The sequence below is a fragment of the Nannobrachium achirus genome (assembly GCF_963921795.1).
Source record: "Nannobrachium achirus genome assembly, chromosome: 3".
Taxonomy (NCBI): domain Eukaryota; kingdom Metazoa; phylum Chordata; class Actinopteri; order Myctophiformes; family Myctophidae; genus Nannobrachium; species Nannobrachium achirus.
Window position 1 is genome coordinate 45,587,826 of NC_137812.1, and position 18,807 is coordinate 45,606,632.

General features: G+C 42.0%; 1 protein-coding gene across 2 annotated transcripts in view; it reads left to right on the plus strand.

Moving 5' to 3' along the window:
• The window catches only part of clockb (clock circadian regulator b), a gene marked incomplete at its 5' end in the record, with an annotated part of 39,748 nt that overhangs the window by 4,823 nt on the left and 16,118 nt on the right, over positions 1 to 18,807 (plus strand). For both annotated transcript variants that reach the window (XM_080721989.1, XM_080721988.1), the window contains 12 exons: positions 1,024 to 1,172; positions 2,147 to 2,238; positions 5,625 to 5,714; positions 6,161 to 6,278; positions 8,394 to 8,507; positions 10,952 to 11,070; positions 12,816 to 12,898; positions 13,845 to 13,951; positions 14,684 to 14,831; positions 15,565 to 15,640; positions 16,745 to 16,877; positions 18,573 to 18,682. In XM_080721989.1, coding sequence (XP_080578115.1) covers positions 1,024 to 1,172; positions 2,147 to 2,238; positions 5,625 to 5,714; positions 6,161 to 6,278; positions 8,394 to 8,507; positions 10,952 to 11,070; positions 12,816 to 12,898; positions 13,845 to 13,951; positions 14,684 to 14,831; positions 15,565 to 15,640; positions 16,745 to 16,877; positions 18,573 to 18,682 — 1,339 coding nt within the window. The remainder of the gene's footprint in view (positions 1 to 1,023; positions 1,173 to 2,146; positions 2,239 to 5,624; positions 5,715 to 6,160; positions 6,279 to 8,393; positions 8,508 to 10,951; positions 11,071 to 12,815; positions 12,899 to 13,844; positions 13,952 to 14,683; positions 14,832 to 15,564; positions 15,641 to 16,744; positions 16,878 to 18,572; positions 18,683 to 18,807) is intronic.

The window sequence follows — 18,807 nt, forward strand, 5'->3', positions numbered from 1 at the left end:
GTTAAAAAAATGAATTAATACAAAAAAATACTTTGTTGTACAACATGTCACACAATAGTGTCACACATTGATTATTCTATAATGCAGGGGTCTTCAACAGGGGGTCCGGGACCCCTAGGGGGTCCACAAGAGTTACTACAAGAGGGCAGCTAAATCCTTGTGTGATAGAATCATTATTTTAAATGAACAACTCAACCCTCGCATCTCTATACTCTGAGGAGAACTTTAGCCAAAAATAGCAGATCTACAAGCTCTCAACGCCTCGCAGCGCGAGGTGTTGAGAGCCTGTAGATCAGCTATTTTTGGCAAATAGGTTTGGTGTAGAGATAAAAAAGAGCAGACCAAGTATACAGAGTGAAAGGTCAAGTTTGCTAAGTATCGACGATTTAAGATTTTAAGTGAGTGTCAAACAAATCTATGAAATCGATGAGAATCTCCATCACACATTTATACAATATGTAGAGGGGGTCCCTGCTTCATCTCCCTCTCAGCTAAGGGGTCCTTGGCCTGAAAACGTTGAAGACCCCTGTTATAATGTGTTGAAACATTAAAACACTATTTCAATTTGATTTCAAGTAGATAAGTGTTATACATAGGCCTATAAGGTAACCAGGAAAAGTAAATGCAATGTAACAAACATAGTTTGTATGAGAGGCAAGTTATACCGGCTCACATACAATAATATTACATTTAGGTCAGGGGTCTTCAACGTTTTCAGGCCAGGGACCCATTAGTTGAGAGAGAGATGAAGCAGGGACCACAACCTGTTTCCATATAGTTTCATCTTTTGACAGCACAATCATCTGTGTATTTTGAAATCATGTCAATTAATTATTAAATAATATAAAAATAATATTTAATATATATAAAAATATAGTTAATATAAAAAAGGAGACCAACCCCCTGTTGAAGACCCCTGATTTAGGTAAATGTAGGCATATTTTAGCAGGTGGATGTTTTACTCATTTTGGTCTGACATGTAACAAGTTGCAGATGAAATAACAAGTGATTGATTGACTACAGCGTGTCCCGTAACAAGTCCGAGAAGAAACGGAGGGACCAGTTCAATGTCCTCATCAAGGAACTGGGCACCATGTTGCCAGGCAACACCAGGAAGATGGACAAGTCTACCATCCTACAAAAAAGCATCGACTTCCTCTGTAAACATAAAGGTGAGGACGCCACAAACGTTTTTTATTCTGTGTTTAGGTTCAGCTGCACAGACTGAAGGAGGTAACCTGTAGAGTCACCGGAAAGAAACTTGCGAGATTCTTTTATTCTTGTATTTGTTTTGTAAGGTTAATAACGTTATAAGGAGAATAAGGTTAGGAATAACCTTCTGAGGTTAAGATTAGGAATAGGGTTAGGTTTTGGCACCGTTTTACCAAGGTTAAGGTTATGAATAAGGTTAGGTTTAACAGTTGAGGCATAGTTTACAGAGGTATATAAGGATATTAAGAATCTCAATGGGGAAATAACAAATAAGCCTTGCCTTACCGAGTTTCCTTTTAGTTGACATTGTATCAGTGAACTGTACTGTCATGAAAATGTACCCTTTCCTATCCAAAACTTCTAATAAATACCTAAATCAGTCATTCAAAACCATCAGCCCAGGCGAGTTTCTTTCCGGCGACTCTTCTGGTATTCCTGAAGGACTCTATTCTTTCATGAGTTCACCTGCACTTAGGGCTGGGCAATACATGGGTAACTATATTGATATTGTGATATGAGTCTAGATATTTTGGGAATACCTTAATATTATATGGCATAAGTGTTCTCTTTTCCTGGTTTAAAATGCTGCATTACTGTAAAGTGGTGTAATGCTCTTGACTTACTTGACTATTCTACCTGTTCTATGAATTGCCTTTACCCATGTAGTTATCACATAGGCATTACCGATGAATGTTAATAAAACAGATGTCATTGTGTAAATATTTTGTGAAAACAGCAATAGCCATCCCCATAATACAACTGTAACAGCTCCTCCATGTGAGATTGTTTTCTCTTGTTATGAGACCGGGCTTGTAAAAGGGAAGTGGCACTTAATGTGTTTATGGCTTTTTTTTTATGATGTAGGTAACGCCTGTTTTTGGAAGAGGGATTTCCTCATATCATTTATCACACTTTCTCCCCTGTTATCCTGCAGAGATTGCTGCCCAGTCAGAGTCCAGTGAGATCAGGCAGGACTGGAAACCTCCGTTCCTTAGCAACGAGGAGTTCACCCAGCTCATGCTGGAGGTCAGAAACACCACCCTCTTATTTTGTTTGTTGATAGAAACCTTTTTTCTCCTTTTTTTATATTAACCACTTGAACCCTAGCGTCCATATTCGGAGAACTTTAGCCAAAAATAGCAGATCTACAAGCTCACAACGCATCGCGCTGCGAGGCGTTGTGAGCTTGTAGATCGGCTATTTCTGGCAAAGAGGTTTGGTGTAGAGGGGAAAAAGAGTGAAAGGTCGAGTTTATTAAGTATTGATGGTTCGAGTGGTTAAATATCTGAAAACAAATTGACATGAATCCAAAATACACTGAAGATTGTGCCGTCAAACGAGGAAACTATATGGTATCTATGGTTGTGGGGGTCCCTGCTTCATCTCTCTCTCGACTAAGGGGTCCTTGGCCTGAAAACGTTGAAGACCCCTGTTTTAGTTGCTGACCTGGTGCTATATCGTCCCTGTCAGGTAGAAAGAAGCCTTGTATCTCCCTCCATATTTCAACTTTGAATGTTTTTTTTGTTTTTTCTTTGTAAATAAATGCCCTACTTCATTGTCTGACGTGAGAAAGTAGTGTAAATAGCTTTTGAATATATATCCACAATTTTCCCCGGGGGTTTACTGGAGACTATCAGGACCAAACTTCCGGGTTTAACAGCAGACATACAAGCTCACGTCGCGTCGCAGATGCAACCCGTTGTGAGCTTGTAAATCGGCGGCGGAAGCTCGAAGCAGACGTCTGCGCAATGCACTATGGGCCGTTGGAAAATCGTGGATACATTTTATTATTTGCCTATAATAACATGCCCTAAATAGGGATGTCATCCCAGACAGCACAGCGACTTAGTGCCGATGCCTATTTCCCTCTGTAACAACGTAGGTGCTATGTAGCGTTTGGAGCGTTTGCTCATTGGGAAGATGCATTTGTGACGTCGCTTGCCGATGCTGTGCGAGCGCCGAGCGAGGAGCTAAATTGGAGAGGGAGGGAGTATAGGCATCGGCTCTAAGTCGCTGTGCTGTCAGAGATGTTGAAAGTGGTTAAGTCTGCCCATGGGATTTTATAAATTATTGAACCAATGAAACGTATTACCAAGAGGATGTGAATAAATAATAACTACGTTCCTTTGAACATACAAGGTTGCTGCCCGACAGCGATGATATCCACTATTCAGCTGATGCCTTGTTGCCAGCTCATACATGAAACTAGTTTGGCTCTGTGACAACCTGGTTGAGGCCACATTCTCATAATATAATTCGGTTTAGTCGTGCGAATGGCAGGGGAGAAGTTGCCACATTCTTGAATATTTAATTGATACGTTTGCGCTCACACTGCACTTTGTCATCCGAAACAAGGAATCGCAAAGTTAACGTCTGTCCACGGGACATGTATGTATCCAAGCTGCATAATAATGCCTCCTCCATCTCCCTGTGTTTATTAATTCTTCAAGTTCAACTCACAATGTAACAGCAGGACCCCGCAAAATTGCGGCGCCTATTTATCTGCGGTCGGAAACAGGCAATCAAAAAATAAAACCAGCGGCAGCCGGAGGGACTCGCAAAATCTACCAGCAATAAACCAGACAGCAAATACTTTAGCAAGATATGAATATCTACGAAGAGGAGAACGTCAACGTTTCTCTCTCTCTCTGCCCCTTGTCTTGCCCTCCCTGGCTCCCTCTCTCTCTCTGCGCTCTGCGCGTAAAGCGTCTCCATTTGGACATGATTTGGCACAGAGAGCGAGAGAGAGAGAGAGAGCAAGGGTGAGATACCCACAAATTGGCATAATTATATTTTATTAGGCCTATAGCCTATATAGGATATAAAATAGTGACTCCAGTGGCACTTTCCTTTTATCTGACTGTGAGCAACTCCTCACGCGCAATCGAGGGAGCAGTGATTAGAAATTGAGGGGAGGGGCGGCCAGCATGGACCTTAGGCTAATGGTCATAATTTAACCTTTTATATATAACTATGGATTTAATGGCTCTATATACCACAATGTTTCATTGCCTGTATTTGAGACGGATGGATTCACACCAACAGTGAAGTGTTTGCTGTAGCGAATCGAAACCACCGTTTTTTGTGGATTTGCATTCGTTTGTTTGATTCGAAAAAGAATACGGATGCGTCTGCACACATGCCCAAACGTTGTGTATTTTCCGACAATACGTTACAGGATTCGTTTTAATCGCAATAAAAGCCTGTGTGAATGCCGCCTGAGTCACTGACCTCTAGTAGAGTCAGGACAGCAAGCTAGAGCAATGAGTTCAAGACAGCATGATAGACTGTAACTGGATGTCTCATGACATCAGTGTCTAATGTCTAATGTAGAGGGTAAAAAAACCACTTGCACTTGATTAGGGGAGCAGCACTTCATCAATCAAACTAATTGATTTAATGTATCCATATATTTTCAACCGCTTATCCGGAATCGGGTCGCAGGGTTTACAGTTCCAATAGAGAATTCCAGTCTTCCCTTTCCAGAGCAATGTTAACAACTTCCTCCTGGGGGATCCCGAGGCGATCCCAGGCCAGTGTGGAGATATAATCCCCCCCATATGGTCCTTGGTCTGCCACCGGGTCTCTTCTCAGTGGGACGTGCAGAGAGTTCCTCCATAGGGAGAGGTTCGGGAGGCATCTGTACTAGATGTCCAAACCACCTACGCTGGTTCCTTTTCAAGTAAAGGAGCAGCAGGTTCTGCTCCAAGTCTCCTACGGATGACTAAACATCTCATCTCACCCTATCTCTTCAGCCTCTTGTATCCGTGATCTTATTCTTTTGGTCATGAACCACACTTCATGACCATAGGTGAGAGTAGGAACGAAGATTGCTCGGTAGACAGAGAGCTTGCTCAGCTCTCTTTTCGCCACAACAGCGCGGTACATTCTCCGGCTGATCTCCTGCTCCGTCCTCCCCTCACAAATAAAAAATCTATAAAAATATCTGGGGTAAAAAAATCTATAAAAATATGTAGGGTAAAAAAAATTATAAAGATCTCTGGGGGAAATGTTTCTTATTGAGGTAAAATAGCCTTATTTGCAATCTCAGAACATGTCACACCGCATTGTGGTTAATCAGACTAATTGATTTAGGAAATTATACAAAGAAATCTATTAACGTCATATATACATTATTCTTTAATTATTATCAAAAAACACCCTTCTCATTTATTTGATTAATCAAAAAAAAGTAAGTACCTAATCGCTAAGAAAATAATCAATATTTGCAGCCTTACACTTAATTTATTTTCTAGTATATTTGTTAGGTTTTGGCAGCTATCTTTGCTTTATACTCAATATACAGAGTGAAGTTGTTGATGCTTTGATAAAAGTGCATTATCACATTTCTGGTTCGGAGAAGGGCTGACATGCAAAAGTTCATTCATTTCTACCTCTCATTGTGTTGTCAGGCTCTGGATGGGTTCTTCATAGCGATAATGACTGATGGCAACATCCTCTACGTCTCAGAGAGTGTCACTTCTCTGTTAGAGCACCTACCGGTGAGTGATGGTGGACATTTACTTTTATTTATTTATATTCAAAGATAATATTGCATGCACTTTTGACTCCACTACATTTCTAGGAAATTATAATTTATTGTTGAGTAATATTTGACCAGGGGTACATTACTTGTATACTGTACTCAAGTACTGGATCTACTTTGTCCACCCAGACCGATGAGTGATGGGCCTCTCACCGGCATGGCACGAATTAGTCATGTATTGTGTAGTAGAACAGGTCTAGACGGGATCTATTGTGTGCGATTAGGTCAAACATTTCCAATATGTCTTTTGTGCGATGACAGACGTTCTACATGTCATGTGTGTGTGTGTGTGTGTGTGTGTGTGTGTGTGTGTGTGTGTGTGTGTGTGTGTGTGTGTGTGTGTGTGTGTGTGTGTGTGTGTGTGTGTGTGTGTGTGTGTGTGTGCGTGCGCGCGTCCATCAGGCGGACCTGGTTGACCAGAACCTGTTGAACTTCCTGCCGCTGGGCGAACACTCTGACGTGTACAAGGTTCTATCCACGCACCCCACTGAATCCGAGCTCGGCTCAGATTACCTCAAAAGTTAGTACTGGTCTGTTTTAAGCCATTCAACACATTATAGTGTATTGTTATTTTATGCTTTAACTATTGAAAAATAGCAAAATACAAGCTCGCAGCGCGGCACTTTGTAGGTCTTTTTTTTAACGTATGTTTCTACGTCAGTGGTGCTCAAACTCTTTCATGCATTTGGCCACCGACCCCCGTCTGAAAATATTTTGTATCAGGGACCCCCAAGAAGCAAATATTTGAGTGTGTTCACTTTAAAAATGAGATATTCAATGCACAAATGTTCATATTTTTCAAAAATAGCAGATCTACAAGCTCGCAGCTTGTGATATAAGACAATCCAGTCTTATATCTGCTATTTTTCAATAGTTAAAGCATTCAATAATTTTAGGCCTAAATGGGTTAAAAAAAACTACCATCCCTATTCTGACTGGCGGGCGAACATCCGGTGAAAATAGACGATCTATGAGCTTGTAGTCTATTTTTGCTGAAGATATTTGCATAGAGGGGAAACAGGAGGGGGCCAAGTACAGAGCCCTGAGGCTCTATAATAGCTAAAACCATTCTGTCTTGTGTCTCCGTATCGCCAAGTTGCACCATATTGTGTATTGGTGAATCCGTCAGGGCACTCTGGATTAAAAACAAATATTATAACTGATGGAGGTTAAGTATAATGCCACTCAGATTAAGAACTGATCATCATAATGACAATAATAATGTTTCCATAGCAAGGAGTTCAGTGAGTATTTATTACACTTTATTTACACAGCTGCACACACATATCTGTGTTGAAAGAATGGTCTGAGGTTTCACTCAATTCGTCCACTCCAAGGACCGTATAAGAAATATTACTCGCTATTTTTGGACACCACCATTGTAGAATGAAGTATAATGGTGGTTAATTAGAGTAATTGATTTAATTGGTTATCAAAAATCTATTACGATATTTTTGTGTTGATTCGTTGATATAACAAATTATAAAGAAAAAATGCTTGCGTCTCAATTAGTCGATTAACCTTCATGAGCAAAATTAAGTTGATTCGAGGTTCTAAAGGTTGGCTTTGATGTATTTTGGGTTAATTGACGAGCCCAGCCCTAATATGAAGTCGAAAGCCAAAACCAGAGAACACTGCAATCTGTGGTGACATCAAGATACACAGCCTGGAGCCTCTCTGTGATTTTGTGGACCAAAGACTGTTTGTCTGGCCCTTAACGCTTAAATAGCATTTATTATGCATTATGCACAAATCTTAGCCAGAAACTTGTCTAGCCCTTAAGACTTAAATAACATTTATTATGCATTACTGCAGGGGACTTAGCCAAAACCTAATTTAAAGCCTGGCAGGTTTGACCCTGGATTGACTCAGAGCCAACTCTTCCATCTTCAGACAAAAACGTCTTCTATCTATTATAACGTCGTTGTCGGGTGGAAACCTTGTATGTCCAAAACCGTTCGTTTTTATCATTAAAAAAATAACTAAACTAGTGAAAAACGATGATCTACAAGCACACAACGCCTCGCACCGCGAGGCGTTGTGTGCTTGTAGATGTTTTAACTACTTTTGTGCGACGGCCTTGTCTGATGAAGCAGGGCTTTACTTCGCGAAAAAACATACAAATTTGAAACTTAGTGATACGAGGTTTCTGCCCGACAGTGGCGATAAGTAAATATCCATATAATTTACATGGGGGTCCAAGCTGACCAATCACAATAGATCATCCCTACACATGATGCTGCGGGCCATTCACTATGGCATCCAATCAGAATCGAATAACCTTGTTGGTGTTCGTCATGTCTAAACCCGATGAATCACCATGGCTGTTGCTGCATTAATGTTTTGTGCAAATGGGTTTGGCCAGTGTTGGACAGAAACCTTGTATTTGCCATAAGACAAGATGCCAGGAATCTAGAAAGACTGGTTTATTTTTTTTAACGATAGCCTATCTTGCATTTTTGACATGTTACAATGCACTGTTTCCGACGTTCCGTCCCAGGTTACACAATGAAACCCTTTCTACAGAAAAAAAATATATATGAAACAATCTCTCCTGCATGGCAAAGCATAAAATGTCACAGTGTTGTTTTGTAAGAGTCGGTACTTGACATTTTGGCATATGTTTGCTCTTCAGCTAAAAACCAGATGGAGTTCTGCTGTCACATGCTGCGAGGGGCCATCGACCCCAAGGAGTCCCCTGTCTATGAATATGTGAAATTTATAGGCAACTTCAAGTCTCTCACCAATGGTATGTACTGTAACTGAACTGCCGTGGCGCTATGGGCTCTTTAGCAGAAAGTCATAGTAGATGTAGACTGAAGTATGACATGATGTGTGTGCATTACCATAAGGCATGCGTCTTCAACAGGGGCTCCGGGACCCCTATCTCTGAGTGATAGAACGTTTTTTTTTCTCCTTTTTTATATTAACCACTTGAACCCTAGTGTCCATATTCTGAGAACGTAAGCCAAAGATAGCAGATAGCAAGCTATAGCAAGCTCACAACGCCTCGCGCTGCGCGGCGTTGTGAGCTTGTAGATCGGCTATTTTTAGCAAAGAGCTTTGGTGTAGAGGGGACAAATCTGACTAAATACAGGGTGAAAGGTCAAGTTTATAAAGTATTGTTCAAGTTCAAGTATTGTTCAAGTGGTTCAATATCTGAAAACACAAATTGGCATGAATCCCAAAATACACTGATGATTGTGCTGTCAAATGATGAAACTATATGGAATCTATGAGAAGGTTGTGGGGGTCCCTGCTTCATCTCTCTCTCAACAAAGGGGTCCTTGGCCTGAAAACATTGAAGACCCCTGCCATAAGGCATGGTTAGTGTTTCCCAACCTGGGGCTTCGATCACAAGATCACAGTTCAGTTTATTTCATCATGGTGACAATGATCACAATTATTATTATTATTTTTTTTTTTCAAGCATTATATTGTAAAAAATACTCCAACAATAACAATTAATAAAAGGAAACAGCAGATCTACATGCTCAAACCACGTTGCATTGTGAAGTATTGTGAGCTTGTAGATCGGCTATTTTCGCGTGTGGGGGGGCTTTTGTCCGATGTAAGAAGGCAGGCCTCCAAGGAAAAGTGGTTGGGAAGGAACCACTGTTTTGAAGTATTGTGTGTTTCTGGACTGTCCATGACACAAATGGAGAGCTAGGGCTGTCAAGATATGACATTTTACATGACGATTAATTGTCACTCAAATAATTGCGATTAACGATTAAATTGTGTTTTTGTCGTTGATAATTACATTTCTGTTTGGCTTTTAGGCTTTGAAGTTGCACATGACAGATATGACACATAACCTAAATACACAAAGAAATTAATGACATATTTGACAACTTACTACTTAAAAAAATAACATTGATAGTGGAAATAGCCGAGCTTGTGGATCTGCTATTTCCACAGTTTTTGACTTTTTTTCCTATTTTTTAACATGGAAACGATTATGACGATTATGAAAAATAATTGTGACAGCCCTAGAGCGACACCTTGAGCACTAAACATGTGGTCTCTGTTGTATAGTTCCCAATGTGACGAGGAATGGCCTAGCAGGGATGTTACAGCGGTCACTAACATGTGGTCTCTGTTGTATAGTTCCCAATGTGACGAGGAATGGCCTAGCAGGGATGTTACAGCGGTCACTAACATGTGGTCTCTGTTGTATAGTTCCCAATGTGACAAGGAATGGCCTAGCAGGGATGTTACAGCGGTCACTAACATGTGGTCTCTGTTGTATAGTTCCCAATGTGACGAGGAATGGCCTAGCAGGGATGTTACAGCGGTCACTAACATGTGGTCTCTGTTGTATAGTTCCCAATGTGACAAGGAATGGCCTAGCAGGGATGTTACAGCGGTCACTAACATGTGGTCTCTGTTGTATAGTTCCCAATGTGACGAGGAATGGCCTAGCAGGGATGTTACAGCGGTCACTAACATGTGGTCTCTGTTGTATAGTTCCCAATGTGACAAGGAATGGCCTAGCAGGGATGTTACAGCGGTCACTAACATGTGGTCTCTGTTGTATAGTTCCCAATGTGACAAGGAATGGCCTAGCAGGGATGTTACAGCGGTCACTAACATGTGGTCTCTGTTGTATAGTTCCCAATGTGACAAGGAATGGCCTAGCAGGGATGTTACAGCGGTCACTAACATGTGGTCTCTGTTGTATAGTTCCCAATGTGACAAGGAATGGCCTAGCAGGGATGTTACAGCGGTCACTTACATGTGGTCTCTGTTGTATAGTTCCCAATGTGACAAGGAATGGCCTAGCAGGGATGTTACAGCGGTCACTAACATGTGGTCTCTGTTGTATAGTTCCCAATGTGACAAGGAATGGCCTAGCAGGGATGTTACAGCGGTCACTAACATGTGGTCTCTGTTGTATAGTTCCCAATGTGACGAGGAATGGCCTAGCAGGGATGTTACAGCGGTCACTAACATGTGGTCTCTGTTGTATAGTTCCCAATGTGACAAGGAATGGCCTAGCAGGGATGTTACAGCGGTCACTAACATGTGGTCTCTGTTGTATAGTTCCCAATGTGACGAGGAATGGCCTAGCAGGGATGTTACAGCGGTCACTAACATGTGGTCTCTGTTGTATAGTTCCCAATGTGACGAGGAATGGCCTCCTAGCAGGGATGTTACAGCGGTCACTAACATGTGGTCTCTGTTGTATAGTTCCCAATGTGACGAGGAATGGCCTAGCAGGGATGTTACAGCGGTCACTACAGCCTGCCTTTGATGACCAGGTCTGCTTTGTAGCCACCGTCCGCCTCGCTAAGCCTCAGTTTATCAAGGTAAGACATGAAGTGATGGAAGTCATTTGTTCTTTAGGGCAGGGGTTTTCAAAGTGGGTGACAGGGCACCCTGGGGTGCCGCGATGGCAGTCCAGGGTTGCCGCGAGATAATTTGACATTTTGGAATTTATTTGGACACTTGAAAAATTATTTAGTATCATTTTAAACTTGAAGTACAAAGTTATTTTCAATCAGTTCTAACCAAAATGGCTGTTATCTCAACGCTTTCCTTGATTTGATTTTTTTTTTATTTGATTTGTTTATTTGCACATTTTTAAAAGAACAAAACATTTGAAACAAATTATATTTGACTTGGGTTGTGCAGGTGAGACTTAAAAAACCCAGTTGGGTTTATAAAGTAATCTCACCTAAGTTAACAGAATAATACAAAATAATCATAATAATCACCTCGCAACATAATCACTAAAATATCGTCACTGTCGGGCAGAAACCTTGTATCTCCAAATTTCAAATGTGATCGTCTTTTGATAGAGCAAAGCCCTGCTTCATCATATAAGACTGTCGCACAAAACTAGTGAAAACAGCCGATCTACAAGCGTTGTGTGCTTGTAGATCTGCTGTTTTCACTAGTTTAGTACTGTACATTTTATAGATGATAAATACAAAACAAACGGCACCCGACAACGACGATATGCTATAAATATAAGGTGCTGGGAGTGAAAATTATAATGTAGGGGTGCCTCGGATTAAAACAATATTTATGGGGTGCCCTGAGACAAAAAAGTTTGGGAACCCCTGCTTTAGGGTAATGTTGGCCACACCTTTTTATACTGTTTATTTACATACATATCTGAGCTACTACAGTACATCTAGGGGGTGGAAACTGCACATTTTTGTTTTGTTTTGTTTTGTTTTGTTTTGTTTTGTGCAGCGCTCATATTACAATAAAACAAAAGTCTTTGAATTAATACTTTGCATCAGTCCGTCCAACACTACTTCAAAATAAGATAAAGAAAAAAACACTGGGTAGATGGATTCGCCATGGAATCACTTGTGCCACCTCATGCTCCACAGCCCATGGCTCTTTGGTGGCCTTTCCTCTAGCGCCACCCTTAGGCCAAAATGTCCATTTGCACACAGGATAGATATCTAATGTAAGAGGATATCTAATCAATATCTATCAAAAGCTAATGGTCGGATTGCCATTGTATTCTACATTCATGCTCCCATTTGAGTGACCTTGCCTCTAGTGCCATCCCTTACTTTGGGATCATAGTTAACCACTTAAAACCCGGCGTCCCTCTTTTTCAAACATTACTTTTTCCTTTATTAGGACAAAAACTTTAGTTCCATTCCGTAGTAACAAAAATGTTCAAAGGTAAGCTGGGGAACAAAGAGGATCCAAGGCAGCTCTGTTCAGTTCAAAGTAGAAACATATTTATTTTAATTTATAGCATTTTAATAATATTTTAATTCTTTGCTGCTGCTATGAATTAAAATAAATATTTTTCTACTTTGAACTGAACAGAGCTGCCTTGGATCCTCTTTGTTCCCCACCTTACCTTTGAATTTTTTTGTTACTACGGAATGGAACTAAAGTTTTTGTCCTAATATTCAGATACCCTCTCCGAAGAGCACCTGTTTACAGCGTATTCATCATTCACGGACCCACGTAGCGCTTCTTCTTCTTTTATCTATTCATTAATTTTTCCTTTTTCAATAACTCCCACTGAAATATTATGGCTTTAGACTAAAAACATGTATGTTCTTTTCCTGTGTCTTAGGAAATGTGTACAGTTGAGGAGCCAAATGAAGAGTTCACTTCCAGACATAGTTTAGAGTGGAAGTTCCTCTTCCTAGACCACAGGTAAACATACTCACGCACTCACGCAGCCACACACACACACACACACACACACACACACACACACACACACAAAAGCAAAAAAAAAACAATATTTTAAACTCTTCACATACGATATTCTTTTAGATTTTTTTTTGGGGGGGGGGCTTTTTTATGCCTTTATTTGATAGGATAGTAGACTGACAGGAAATGGGGAGAGAGATGGGGAATGACATGTGGCAAAGGTCGTCCGGATCGGGAATCGAACCGGCGACGCCAGCAGGCATCATAGCCTAGTATGTGGTATGCACCTTGACCACTAGGCCAGCGGGCGCCCCACGATATTCTTTACAACAACAAGGCTGGTGTACCTAAGAAATCAACTGGGGCAAAATCTAGGTTTTCACCTGCATAGATTACATAGATGATCAAGAAGCTATTTTCACTGTCCATCCTGGTTGTTACACAGCCGACCACCAGATGGCAAAAGCAGAGAAGAAGAGACGAATTGAGTGAACGCTCAACCCATTCTTTCAACACAGACAGGATCTGTAGCGCAAGTTGCCTGTTTTATTCAGACTTTTTTCACAGACAAGGCGACTTTAATGTTATAGACCACAATCAAACATGAAGCAGTTTGATTGCACATCAGGTGTCAAGATTGTTCCGTTTACTAAGGAAGCTTGCGACTTACAATGGGAAAGCGAAAATACACATCTAGTCAAACTAGACATCCTTGCACATTTATAACCACATTGAGTGGTCTAGACTGAGAAGTAATGTCAAATCCGTAGACAAATTAAAAACAGGAAAAGTCACGATGCTCGATCTTTAAAGAAGAAACACAAACTTTTGTTTTGGGTGATATGACCACTGTTGACATTATTGATTCATGTAAATAAAGGAAAAGGTTGACCTACTAGTAGTTGTGTGTCTCTGATCATTCATGACATGATTTTCTCCTTTTCAGGGCTCCACCTATCATAGGTTACCTTCCTTTTGAGGTTCTGGGAACATCGGGGTATGACTATTATCATGTGGACGACCTGGAGTCCCTGGCCAAGTGTCACGAGCACTGTGAGTAATCTCAATGAACATTGCTGTCCACATTAACGCGTTATTAACACATTAACGCATTTGTGTATTAGCGGCTTTTTTTTTACCGTTTGAGGCTTCCTTAGTAGGTCCAATGTCTGTCTCGCTTCCTGCTGCCTCTGAACACTCCCTCTGCTCATCTAAACCAATCATAGCAATTGGTGGGCGGGATATTGTGGACAATGCCGCTTGGGATTCGCTTATACGGCCAGGAGGTCCTCCAAATCTTTGTGTGATAGAAACTCCCCTTTTTTATATTAACCACTTGAACCCTAGCATCCATATCTGATAACTTTAGCCAAAGTTATCTACAAGCTCTACAAGCTCACAACGCCTCGCAGATCTGCTATTTTCGGCAAAGAGCTTTGGTGTAGAGGGGAAAAAGAGCAGACTAAGTACAGATTGAAAGGTCAAGTTTATTAAGTATTGACGGTTAAAGTGGTTAAATATCTGAAAACACAAATTGTCATGAATCCAAAATACAACGATGATTGTGTTGTCAAACAATGAAATATGGAAATATGGAATCTCTGAAAATGTTGTGGGGGTCCCTGCTTCATCTCTCTGTCAACCAAGGGGTCCTTGGCCTGAAAACGTTGAAGACCCCTGCACTACATTATCCATATAGTTCTGTGTGACATGTAATTCTCTCAGTTTGTCCTTGTTGTAACCACTCTGTTCTCCATGTGTGTGTCTTGTGTTTGACCGGCTCAGTGATGCAGTATGGTAAAGGGAAGTCCTGCTACTACCGTTTCCTAACTAAAGGTCAACAGTGGATCTGGCTCCAGACCCACTACTACATCACCTATCACCAGTGGAACTCCAGGCCTGAGTTTATTGTCTGCACACACACCGTTGTCAGGTGACATGATGACCCTTACTCCCTCTCTGTCTCTCTGTCTCTCTGTCTCTGACTCTGACTCTCTCTCTCTCTCTCTCTCTCTCTCTCTCTCTCTCTCTCTCTCTCCTTCCTGTGTCCCTTTTTGTCGCTAAAGATCTTTTACGGAATGTCTTGCTATTGATTAGTGTTTAGACTTTTTCAACACATTGCCAAAACTCTTATGTGATAAAGAAAGAAATCCTCACTCCCTTTTTTTCCCACTGTGTGTACCAGTGGTTCTCAAAGTGGGGTCCAGGGACCCTTGAGGGGGATCCAAATGGACTCTCAAAGGTCTGGAACCAGATGGACCCTTACGGATCCATTTGGTTCCATTGTACACTCTCAGAGTTACGGGGGTCCTTGAAATTAAAATGTTTGAGAACCACTGATACCGGTATATACTCTGGACTCTGCCTGAGACCGAAAGAAATGTATAGATTCGGGTCAAAAATGTCCCGATTTTTTCAAAAAATAGCAGATCTACAAGCTTGCAGCGCGGCACTCGGTGCCACGCGGTGAGCTTGTATATCTGCTATATTCAATAGCTAAAGCATGAAATAGCGTTCGAGTCCAACACGACACAGATTGCGTTCCAGGTCTAAATGGGCCAACTCCATGCTCAAACCCACGTGTGCATAAACGTGTGCACGCTCTATCTATGGATCTATCGCCAACCCTCCCTCTCCCCCTTCTCATCCCCACCTTGTGTGTGCAGCTATGCGGAGGTGAGGGCAGAACAGCGCAGGGAGATGGGCATCGAGGACTCTCCCCCAGAGCCCAACGTGGACAAGGTGAGAAGCAGTGTTCATTCCGTCGACTAAAACTTTGATGGAAAAATGTTAGAAGAGATCCAGCAGAACTAGTCATCTTTATCTTTGGTTGTGCTGCGCTCTGAAAATAGCAGATCTACAAGCTCACAACGTGTCGCAGTTGTGAGCTTGTCGATCGGCTATTTCCAGCATGCAACCAAAGTGTAAAATCGGCCATTAGGAAGCCATCAAGGCCCCCAACAAAATCAACTGTAGATTTAGTTGACTATAAAAAAAACAGATGACTAAAATATGACCGAAACTAAATGAAAAATGATTTAAAAGACTAATCTAAATCAAAATTTGCTGTCAAAATGAACACTGGTGAGAAGTGACTACTCATTATAGAACAATGAATTGTTCAATGGACAAACATTTGTCTGAACAACAAATAATAATTAGTAGTAGAATAAGTAGAAGAAGACTACAAAATAAGCTACCTTACCTACATTTAAGTTTCTGAGTCTTAAGAGAATGGACAGTCTAGACATGCCCTCCTCATTCAATCCATTATCCATTGACTTCACAATTGGGCTCACTGCCTGGAGCCCCTCGTTCTCTGACCTACTGGAGTTCAATTCTTGGTCAGTGATTACATCAACAAGAGAATAACACATAGTTTGGTATCAGAATTCAATCTGTACTTGGACGTTTACAGCTGGTTGGAAAGCTTTTGCAATGAATGGTAAAGTACAGTATGTGCCATATTAATCCAGTTAAGCACTTGTGTCCCTAAACTAGTGAAAACAGCCGATCTACAAGCATACAACGCCTCGCACCGCGAGGTGTTGTGTGCTTGTAGATCTGCTGTTTTAACTACTTTTGTGCAACAGCCTTGTATGCTCGTTGTACAGCTGGTTGGAAGGCTTTTTCAATGAATGCTAAAGTACAGTATGTGCCATATTAATCCAGTTAAGCACTTGTGTCCTATTCTAAAATTAATTACAGATTATACTTTTCTCTCTTTTGTCTTTCCTGTCTCTACCAGGTATAGAAATGTGATGTCAAATTAATCTTTTTTTTTCTTCGGAATATAGCAATATCTTAATTGTTTTCCCTCTGTTGGATTTGTATTGTTTCTTTTAGAGCCAGGACTCTGGTTCAGAATCCCAGGTCAATACCTCCAGCCTGAAGGAGGCGCTGGAGCGCTTCGACCGGAGCCGCACCCCCTCCACCTCCTCCAAGTCCTCCTCACATGTGTCTGACAACACATGCACGTGTAAGCACACACACACACGCACACACACACACACACACACACACACACACACACACACGCACACACACACACACGCACACACACACACGCACACACACAGTCGCTGTACTGCACTGAGGAAAAAAGAGAGCTGAAAAAAGCTCTCAATATACTGGTAGTCGTGGTCGATCTTCGTTCCTACTCTCCTCTATGGTCGTGAAGTGTGGGTCCGATGGGTCATGGCCGAAAGCATAATAATTGCAGATTCAAGCGGCCGAAATGAGTTTTCTCAGATGGATGGCATTATTTTGGGGGGTCCCCAGATGATTAACATAACGTTTAAGTGTATAGAGGCTATTAGAGGGTGTCTAAAATGACAAATTAAACATTGGCCAAATTGCCAAATAGTAAAGGCAGAAATTTTGAAAATAGCCGATCTACATGCTCCCAACGCCTCGCAACGCGAGGCGTTGGGAGCATGTAGATCTGCTATTTTCACAATAGAACTGTGTTATGCAAAATATAATGCCTCAATTCTTAGTGCTCGTCAGGGTGGGGGGTCCCCAGTTAAAATATGATTATTTTGGGGGTCGCGGCCTGAAAAGGTTGAGAACCACTGCTCTAGGGAGGTCCTCTGGGTGCGTCCCACTGGGAGGAGGCCCCGGGGCAGACCAAGGACCAGATGGGGGCATTATATCTCCATGCTGGCTTTGGAACGCCCCAGGATCCCCCAGCATAACGCGGCTGATGTTACCTGGGAAAGGGAAGTCTGAAGCTCTCAGCCGGAACTGTTGCCCCCGCGACCCTGCTCCAAATAAGACAGACGGGTGGATACATGTTGTATGCAGGCACACTAGATATCATCGTTGTCGGGTGGAAACCTTGTATGTCCAAAACTGTCTGTTTTGAATGATTTAAACTAGTGAAAACAGCCGATCTACAAGCACACAACGCCTCGCACCGCAAGGTGTTGTGTGCTTGTAGATCTGCTGTTTTAACTACTTTTGTGCAACAGCCTTGTATGGTGAAGCAGGGCTTTACTTTGCGAAAGAACATACACATTTTAAACTTGGAGATACAAGGTTTCTGCCTGACCGTGACAATATACAGATGTTGCCACACGCAGGCTATGGATCGCTGTCATCAGTCAACAGTGACACAGAGAGGGATTATAAAGCACTGTTGTAAGCTGATATCGTTTCTGTCAGGCAGAAACCTTGTATATCCATATTTAAATGTTTTATAATTATTTAATGCCCTACTTTTGCAGTGCCACACAAAAGTAGCGATAATAGTAGCAAACGTGTAGATCAGCCTTGTTCCCACTATTTCTGAAAATCAAACCCATCAGTTCGAAGTGGAGTGGTGCATTTGAGCAGCTATACCCTGTGTGTGTGTGTGTGTGTGTGTGTGGTGTGTGTGTGTGTGTGTGTGTGTGTGTGTGTGTGTGTGTGTGTGTGTTTGTCACCCAGCAGACACATTAGGTCAATAATAGTTAAGTGTGTCTGTGGGTTTCATTAATATCGAACAAATATTGGAACGCAGCCCCTGCAAAAGAAAGGGTTTCGGACATACAAGGTTTTCACCCGCCAGCAGTGATATGTTCTGGTCACGCAGAGTGGGGTGACTAAGCTCTGTTGTAAGCTGATATGTTGTGGTCACGGGGGAAGCTGAAAAGCACAACTCTCTGACTCACCCATGCTTCTGTTTCCACAGCGACAGCTTCCAAGCTCCACATGGACACTGCGGCCGCCACGCCCCCCAGGCAGTCGTTGACCTCCACCGTTGACATGACGTCACAGCGCCGTTCCTCCATCAGCAGTCAGGTGAGACCCACTCTAACCTAACGCGGACCTGTTTGTGTAGGTAGATGGGCGGGCGCGGTGAGTCTCTCCGCGAGTCTCTGGCCAATAGCATGTGTTCTCCTCCCCCCTCTGCTCCTCTGCTCAGC